This window comes from Diospyros lotus, chromosome 7 (genome assembly GCF_014633365.1).
Source record: "Diospyros lotus cultivar Yz01 chromosome 7, ASM1463336v1, whole genome shotgun sequence".
Lineage (NCBI taxonomy): Eukaryota > Viridiplantae > Streptophyta > Magnoliopsida > Ericales > Ebenaceae > Diospyros > Diospyros lotus.
The window spans coordinates 30,502,330-30,512,038 of NC_068344.1; the positions used below are offsets into that span (position 1 = coordinate 30,502,330).

The 9,709-nt window shown below is 33.4% G+C and overlaps 1 protein-coding gene across 2 annotated transcripts; it reads right to left on the reverse strand.

The window, feature by feature from the left end:
• LOC127806824 (translation initiation factor IF3-4, chloroplastic) lies at positions 1-7,273 on the reverse strand. Of its 2 annotated transcripts, none has more exons than XM_052344356.1 (10): positions 6,905-7,273; positions 6,555-6,594; positions 6,384-6,443; positions 3,742-3,794; positions 3,193-3,248; positions 3,061-3,094; positions 1,712-1,784; positions 1,527-1,619; positions 429-607; positions 1-279 (listed from the first exon to the last, which is right to left on the reverse strand). In XM_052344356.1, the coding sequence occupies exons 1-9, from the start codon at positions 7,177-7,179 to the stop codon at positions 464-466; spliced, it is 828 nt and encodes a 275-aa protein (XP_052200316.1). In that variant the 5' UTR covers positions 7,180-7,273; the 3' UTR covers positions 1-279; positions 429-463. The 2 variants fall into 2 exon arrangements, with proteins under 2 accessions (XP_052200316.1, XP_052200315.1); XM_052344355.1 differs by having other exon boundaries at positions 1-309.
• Between the last annotated feature and the right edge of the window lie 2,436 nt (positions 7,274-9,709).

Genomic DNA, 9,709 nt, shown 5'->3' on the forward strand with positions numbered 1-9,709 from the left:
TTGGTACTTATCCATCATCTAGGCCAAATTATCATTTCACTATAAGCATGGACAGCAAGCTTAATGCAATATTTCAAGCACTCCTCGTCGTATTTTGAGTAAATTACAAATGTTTTGATATTGAACTAATCTCATCTCATCTCACCTAGGCGTTGGGAAGCTACACCTGGACATATGCACATAAATTGAAGCCATCAAATATAACAACTGCTGGGTGTGCCAGGGCCAGCAAGAAGTTACCTTGTCTCTACTTCACTTTTGGTAGGCGCGAATGTATTTCTGCAACAACGAGGCGCAATCACATGTTATCTGCAATTAGAGATGATAAAGTAGTTTGCAGTTACGGAGACAAAACAGGGATATTATTGTACAAGTTACATTAGAGTCAGAACTCTGGTTTAGAAAGTCTGATATGCCAACTGTTTTACCTGAGAAAACCCATTCGAAACCCCCCCGAGTGCATTCAGATGCTAGCTGATACTTCATTCACTGCTGGCCTTTCCTTTTTCTTTGGTGGGTCTGGAGCTTTCTGTACAACATTCTTATTGGGTACCAAAACTATGAATATATTGCGGACACTAAAGTTTTTGCTCTCTTCAGTTGCCAGCTGCAAATTTTGTACTGAATAAATTAGGATCACATGTATAAAATATTTTCACAAAAAATTACAATCAGAACTACATGCAATTAGAACAGTCACCCCTGGCCCGCAACCCCAGATATGTCGCACAATTGCATGAAGTACCATCGAAACATATTCTCGAGGCTATTTTAGAAAATTACTAACGTAGTCACAGCATATGCATGCTTTCATTTCCTCCCTTTTTTCCATTAAATGGACAATCAGATATTTATATATATATATATTTATATGTAATATTAATCCTAGTAGACATCATTTAACAGAGATCACACTAAGTCACCACAAAGACAGTAGTATCAACTATCAACTTGGAAGTTTTCCATGAACCAGGTAATCAACATGACATGAGAGCTGAGTAGACCTACTTCTTGTGATTACTGAAAAGTCTAGTGAAATTCTCAAATATCATGAGAGGGAAATAATAACTTTCAATTAAAACTGAACAAGTTGCTATCCTTCAAATGGCAGCAAGTACCTAGTAATGATAAGGGGGGAGGGGAAAGAACATGAAAATATACGCAAAAAATAAAAAAATAAAAACAAACTGAAGTTATTCAATAAAAACATGTATAGTTTTTATTTCTTTAAATGAAAATAAAAGGTGAACACAAACGAATAAAAATTAAAAAAACTGAGAATTCTATCAAATGGGCTCTACCCAAATTATTAATTTTGCTGGTGGTGGGATAATTAAGAGTCACCACCAAAGAGGATTTCCCAGGGGGTCTTACTTCATAACGTGTACGGCCTTTTAATTTCATTTTAACATTTGTTGGATTAAATTCATAACTCAGATATAGTATTTACTTTTTACGGCTGAAGTTGTTGAGAAGCCCAGAATAAAGGCATAAAATATTTTTAAAAATAATGCAAACATGAATACCTCCCCAATGTCATTCTGGAAACGCCTGATAAGTTCAATAGCATTATTTCTGAACTCATTCTCACGGCCCTTCAAGTTCACTATAACCTTAACCTGCAGAAATTGACCATGAAGTAAGATTAATCTTCCGTATATTATATATATCTCAGAAAGTTATATGCTGCCACTAAAAGAATTTCAAAAACCTTGTCCCCATCATTCAGAAACTTCCGTGCAGCTTTCAAACGTACAGAATAATCATGCACGTCAATGTTGTAACTGTACATAATTAACAAAAAATTAAATAATAAATAAATAAAAATCAAACAGAAATAAATTTTGCATAAAAGTTCTAGACTTGATTTTCAAATACATCTTTATTTGTATTGCAATCAAGATTCCAAAAAGAAGGCATTGAGAGAGAGAGAGAGAGAGAAGAATCAACGTCATGCAAATAAAAAGTGAAAAACTGGTTTTCAAATAAGAACCAGTAAACTCAGAATAAGTCATACAAATAAAAAACCACAAACTGATTTTCAGCATCAACCGGCAAACTCAGATGGAACTCAGAGTTCAGTGTCACAGAAAGACAGGTATGTGTCAAACCCTCTTGTATCGGGTCTGCTAGTAAAAATGGTTATGGATCTGGAGAATAATTGGAAACTAAATCAGTTGATTGTCTAGCTGAGTCACTACTTGGATACGGCTTTGTTATTTAGTACATTTATGTTCACTTCAAAATAGTTGATAAAATTTTAATTAACCAATGATGGATATAAATAGATCACAATGCACAATATCCCAAATAAAAAGCTAGATCACCTAAAGAGAAGTATACCAAATCACTGAGAAGACGTGGAGTTAGTATTTTCATATTACAGAGAGTACTTCCAATCTCTCAGAGACAACCACATTGACTGCCAAAGAGAGACGTGCCAGTGTGACTTTGTTCATTGAATATGTTTGTGTTAAATCCACATTCTTTAATACAATATTCCAATGGTCTAAGTACATTTGAGCACTATTTCATGTGATTAAGGTCAAGTGATTGAACGCACAACATACAAAAACATCTAAATAGTAAGAAGACAAGATTGAGGTTTATAGTTCCATCCAGTGGGGAATAACATGGCTGCTCCTAATATAACCTAGCTAACAAGTCTTAAAATAATGGATCCAGACCTGTCTCAATGGATGATCAGGTTCAACAGTTGTATCGACACCCACATCAACCACACCATAAAGTTTGACAAAACAATTTGCGTGCATTCACTTTAGTTGGTAATAGAGATGTTACAGATGTATGTCATTGGAGTAATCTAAATTCCAACATTTATATAGTATCTACACACTTCCAGCCAAGGCAGATATCCCAAGTTTCAAATTGAGCAAGATATCATTAGCACAAATGAATTATTAGGTAAAGGTGAGACAATTTTTCATTAAAATTGCACTTCTCATGCCCTATTCTTTTAACCAACTAGGCTAGGGACAGCAATATGCTTGAATGAGAATATTACGAGGTAAATCAAGAGGTAGAGGACTGATTAGTTACCCCATCTTGAGCTCCTTTAGATCCATCCTGTTGGCTATCATTCAGGTGCACAGCTTTGTTAGTAGCTTTTCGAAATGAATATTAATGCATGAATCAGAGGAAACAGCAACTACAGAAAGAGGAAACATTCACCAGCACTTTTCTTCTGCTGTCCCCTTTTCTTCTTTTGCTGTTCATATCTATATTTACTGTAAGAGAAGTAAAATTAGATATCAAATACTCAGCAAGTAAAATTAGATATCAAAGACAGATTAATAATATACATAATACAAATAGCCCATTGACCTGGCAACAGATATTTTTAAAACAACTCGCCCTCCATGCCTCAAATAAATTTGTTTTCAATGACTTTAAACCAAATGCAGTTTATGGTTCACTAATGAAGATAATAAAAGGCTGATCAAGAAGAAAAAGGGGTAGTCCAAGCCCTCTGCCCCATGCATCTAACCAGATTGCATGGTTCACCATATAGGAGAAGAAGCAAATCATAATAACAGTACGAAGATAACATGAACTCCTCACAGAATATGAAACAAGGAATTATCTGGAAAGTAAACTAGTTTAGTGGTATATATATCTGAAGTGAATAAAGTCAAGCCATCTTGGAAAACTATTTCCAAAGCATCAAAATGCATCCACCAGTCAGAAAAGAAAGAAGAGGTATATGAACACAAATCGTACTTGTAATCCATTATTCTGACAACTGGAGGATCTGCATCTGGTGATACTATTACCTGCACTAGTGCAGCAGAAAGAAGATCAAAACAGACCACACATGCAAGCACTGTATGCACAGATTTTCCTACGTTCATGTTGTATAAAAACAAGGGGATTCAGAAAATCAAAATGCTTTAATCTTAATATAAACACAAAAGTAGCATTCATAGACATAAATTGGCAAGCTAAAATCCTGGCTATTGTCAGCCTGGTATATGTAGCATACAATAAATAGCCATGATGCATTGACCTCCCTTAAGTTTTCTTTTTCTTTTTCCTATTTATTTCCTTTTTCCCTTGTGGCAACCTCTCCTGAGGTCTGTTAGAAGGTGAGACAACGGTTCTCATGTTTTGGAAGTGACATTCCAAGTCAGGGTTAACAGAAAGGCAAAAATTCAGCTTTTGCCCCCTTACTTTGTTCTCCAAGCACCGACTAAAATCATTGATGAAATATATATTCATTTTGACATATATATTGCCATCACCACCTGACACCCAACATAGCTACCACAACCACTATCACAAGCCATTTGTAGCGTGCCAACCAACACTAGTAGCTATTATGCTCAGACACGGAAATTGGTATCAACTATCAAGCTACAAAAATAGATATCAAACACACCAGTTGGCATATTGAAATGCGATACTTGGTGGAAGTTTTTGAATGAAGGGAATGCTTACTGTTCTGTTTTTGTTTTTTTATGAAGACAGGGTGATAATGTGTTTTAATATTGCAGTAATGTATTAAATGATGATCTTCTATCGACTCATGTCTTGATCAATTTGATTTGGTCACATACACGATTGATCCAACAATTTATTTCTGCATGTTAAATTTAACCGCTATATTGACTTGGTGTTATTTTTTCAATATGTTGGCATGCAAATCTTATATTTCTAACATAACTAATAAAAATATATTTTTTTTGCTATATCTTGTGTCTGAATTATTATTTATTCTTAAATAGTTATTATTATTCTTAAATAGTCATTACCCATGTTTAAGTTTGCACATGCATCCCATATCCTTGCTACTTGAACTACCAAGAAACACACCCAGCCCTAAATCAACCACCCCATGTCTCTTCCATTTGGTCTTTCTATCTCCTCCAATCTCCCCACAGTTTGACACCTCCCCCTGTTCACCAACCTTACTTTATCTTTCATTATTTTGGCCATGACCCCAATCTCCAAGAACACATTATTGACCCATAATAACTTTATCACTAGACCAACCCCATCACTGCCTGGGGCCACTCTAACCTCCAAACCATCACTTCCCTTCGTGGACAGAATGCCCTCTAACCCATGAACAAACACCTAAAGAGCCCTCAAAAAATGGAAAGAAGATACAAAGAGAGATATGCAGACAAAGATACATCATTTCCAAAAGCATGCATTGAGTGCCACCTCAGATGTCCTCTTCAAACATACTTGGATCACTTTGTTTTCTCATTATTCTTTGTGGTTTACTCAATTCTTGCTGGGCAGTTTGTTGTTCAATTTTTTAATCTGAAAAAATAATGATTGGTAGGATTTAGGGGCCATTTTCTTATTTGATGAATGCGTATATACCTTTTATTTATACATGTATGCATATATACCTACAAAATCAAGAGGGATGATATGGGACTCGTGTAGTAATTTTTATGAATTCTATTTTTGTTAAGCTTTGGCATTCGTGGGATTAAGGCTTGGTTTTTTTTTTTGTTTTTTTGGCTAATTGACAAAGGGATCAAGGCTTGTGGTTGTTGTTGTGTCGTTTGGTATTTGTGGGTTTTGGGTGGAGGATATTGTTTTGCCATTTCACATAAATTACATGTATACTAAGAGAAGAGGGAAAGAAAGAGTAAGATTATGGCGGTGTTGCATTTATCAAAAAAGAAAAGATCATGAAGTCGTAGGTTGCCATTCAATAATGCTATTGAATAATTAAGTCACACAGTCAAAGGATGGAGAGAGAAGAAGCAGAGATGCATGAGGCGGTGCCATGTGGCCCCATGACAAAGACTACTCATTGGCTTTTATTAATCTCTTTATCAAGTTAATCAAATTGTTTATATAATGAACTATTTCTTTAGTTAATTGTCGAATGATTTAAAGAATTTCAGATCAAATAAAGTCAGCATAATTTCCAGAAAGTGGCGGCATTGGCACACTGCTCAATATACCTCAAAGGAAGTCAGCATAATTTACTCTCAACAAGAAGGAGAAAGCTACAACCTTGTACACAAAGCATATGTTTCATGTCACAATACACTCTTATTTAAGTAGTACATGCATTCATATCTTTGAAGAAATTGAACTTCCAAAATTATACCTTATGTCACGCAATAGTTGCACAAACGCCTAATTTCCTTCTATGGTACTGATACATTGTATTTAAATAATAACTATTACGAAATATAACTACTGTTCAATTTTATTTGTCCACTATAATAAGTAGTTGCAATATGATTTTCTAGTCCAGGAATAGAGGAGTACCTTGAAAGGTTATAACAGGAGTGTTAAGTCACGGACTACAACAAGATTAACTATGTCTGATCTAAGAAACATAAAAGATTTAGTAAGAAAACTTTCTTTTCACTAGAGCCAAGAGGACATACCAGATCAAGTTCAGCATCTTCAGCCATTTGAAAAGCCTGGACTTTAGGCACCACTCCCACCTACAATTGCAATAAAAACCCCACGAGCCAAAATAAAAGAACTGATATAGAGTACCTAATTTCATACAAAATAACACAAAGACACGAAAAGAAAACAAGATAGCTACTAACCATATTCTGCTGTTCATCAATCAGCCTCACCGTATTTGACCTATTTCAAATCACCACATTAAAAAACACCTCAACTGCAAATTTCTAGTTCATAATGAATTCAAAACAATAAATAGTAACTACTTTCACACTTCCAGTCCTGTCTATATCAACGAAAATTTCAAAGCACCACCGACTTCCAATTCAAATGGTGTCTTTGAGGTGTTACAAAGCAAAAATCAATAAATAACTCCTCCTAACAGTCTACAGGTCAAAGAAACAGTAAGCCATTATTGACATTGCTTCTTTCCAAAACCTAATGCACATATTATCAGAACGCCCCTTTTTAGAGCCTTAAGAGTTAAGACTACCTGATGCCGGAGATATCAAGAGCCTGATCAACCTCGATGTTGCTCTGCCTAGACCTGCCGTAGTTACCGGGGCCGGACCGTGAGTAGCCTCCGCCGCCACCGTACCTAGCGGAGATAGGCGTCCTGAGGGCGGAGAAATTGGACTTGGAGCAGAAGAAGCTAGGATTACACAGTCGGAGTAGAAAGAATTTGGAATCGGATAAGGATGAGAGAGAAAGCAAAGGCCGCGGCCTTTGCAAAGGTTTGACATGGAAGGTGGCGGTGAGCCCAGCCATGGCGTCGTCTCCGGGCTTCGTTGGATGTTCAACACAAGACCTTATCCATCTCTCTCACTCTCTCTCCGCCTCTGCTCGCTCCCTCTTCGGTTCTGTAGTAACCGTTTAATAATAACGGGCCGACCCGATTTAAGTTGGATCCATTCTAATATGGGCTTGGGAGAAAGGAGACCACGAGTATGACCGTGGTACCCGTTTTGGTGATGACATCACCCTTAAATAATTTAAATAATGTATGTTAATTAAGATATAAAAAAAAAATATGAAAAATATTTTTTATTTTTTACTTTTTAATGTATTTGTTAAATTTATTTGATAATTTTTTAAAAAAAAGTATATGACTTCTTATTTAATTTTTTACAAATAAATTGTTTCCCTTCAGATAAATTCATATAAAATTTTATAAATAATCATAAATTTTTCATATGTCCCTTATATAAAAGTCTCACTCATTTTTTTCCTTTGATCTATTCATCTTCTTCTCACAAGTTCCCCTTGCTCACTGATTTTTCTTTCCACCTTCACCGTCCAATCATCATCGGTCTCCTTTTCCCCTTCGTTTTATAGTCTAGCAACCGTTGGTATACTTATTCACCCTTGACTTCATCATTCAACAACTTATGCTCATCGATCTTCCTCGCCACCTTCACTATTTGAACACCGTTGTTCACCTTTTCCCTTTTACTTCATCGTCCAACAACCATTGGTCTATTTTCTCTTTGGCTTCATTATCCGACAATCCTTATTCTCCGATCTTCTTCACCACCATTGATCTCATATTCCACTTCGCTTCACAATCTTGCAAACACTAGTCTCTTTCTTCTCATTTGGCTTCATCGTTCAACAATAATTATCTAATATGAAATATGTGTTGGTAATTTTTAATTATCTAATATGAAAATATGTTTTGATAAATTTTAATTATTTAAGTATGATTATTATAATTTCACAAATAATTATTTCTAAAAGTTTTTTAGAATCCAATTTTGGATATGGATTTAGAAAATAAAACACAATTTTTTTATTTTTTTAATAATTCACATTAATCATAAAATACTATTTTAATCATAAACTTATTATTGATGTTAACAAACACTTTTAAATGAATTTGATAATATGGATATTTTTATAAAAAAAAAAAAATTATCCCAGTGCTTATCATATGTATTTAACAAATATATGGAAAGAAAAAGTATAATTTTTCATTGATTCTAAAAAATTTAATAAATAATTTTATAAAAATTTATGAATACTTATCCGTCTTATTTTAACCATTTCATATCTTGTTTCGCAAATAATTTTAATCTTATCTTGATACAATCTTATCTTACTTACTTTAACAAACGCTATATTATGGTAATATTGTTTGAATTGAATTAGTTTAGAGAATTAAAGAAATGCATGGGTAAAATATTTTTTTTATAATAAATTATGTTTTTATGTATATGAATTTTAAATATATTAAACAAATAACGGATTTCAAATAAGTACCCATTATAACAAATTTAATATTTAATTAAATAATAAAATATATAATATGTTAATTTTTTTTTTATAAAAATACACTAATTATTAAAAACATTTAAGAAAACTCCGCTGGTGACATGACTCCTACTAAGAGCTTTAAAAATATTTTAGATGACATATTAGAAACCATTTCAAGTAGGATCATCAATTGTCCACCCTAGGCATGATGTAATCACTCAAGAGAGAGTATTCAAGTTTAATACCTCAAGTCTCGACACAAATAGTAAGGGTAGGAGTAAATTTGAAATGCAAAACGTAAATATTTTTAAATAGGGGGTCTTATGCAAGCCTAAGTTTCAACCAATTCTATTTAAGATTGAAGTAACCAATCTGATTATGAGTCTTGCCTGAAATTAAGTAATAAGCACAATCATAGTTACTTTCTATAGTTTAAGGATTAATCTAAATTTTGATAAATTTGAGATAAATTAAATTTTCTAAATTTTATGAAGATTGTCTTAAAGATAATCCTAATCTTTTTAAATTTATTTACATTCACTATTATTAGACGATATTTAACAAGTTAATTCAAAGTAAAAGATCGTTTCCAAACTACTATAAATAAAGAAATATCATATTTCCTAAGATTGTCTCAATGATCAGCAAAGAGTGGCAAGCAGGTTGGTTTCAGGTTCGAATTTATTTCTCATGTAATTATTGTGAATTAGATTCAGATTTATTTTTTTTATAAAAAATCGTGAGATTAAATTAAGACCTTTAAGTCATTTAAGAAAAATATCTCATAAAAAAATATTTTAAATTATAATATTTAATTTTTATTTTTCATACAATTATTTCACGTCTAACTCAGACATCATAAAGTTTCTTGACAACCCTAGGACATGACTTAGGCTTCATAGTCAAAGTAGTACCAACAAACACTCAAGCATAGCCCAACTCCATGTGAAAAGAAAAACATAAATGTTTTTACCATGATGACAAGTCTGAATCCTATCATCATTGAATTAATCAATAGCCAACTAAAAACTATTATCTAAGCAGT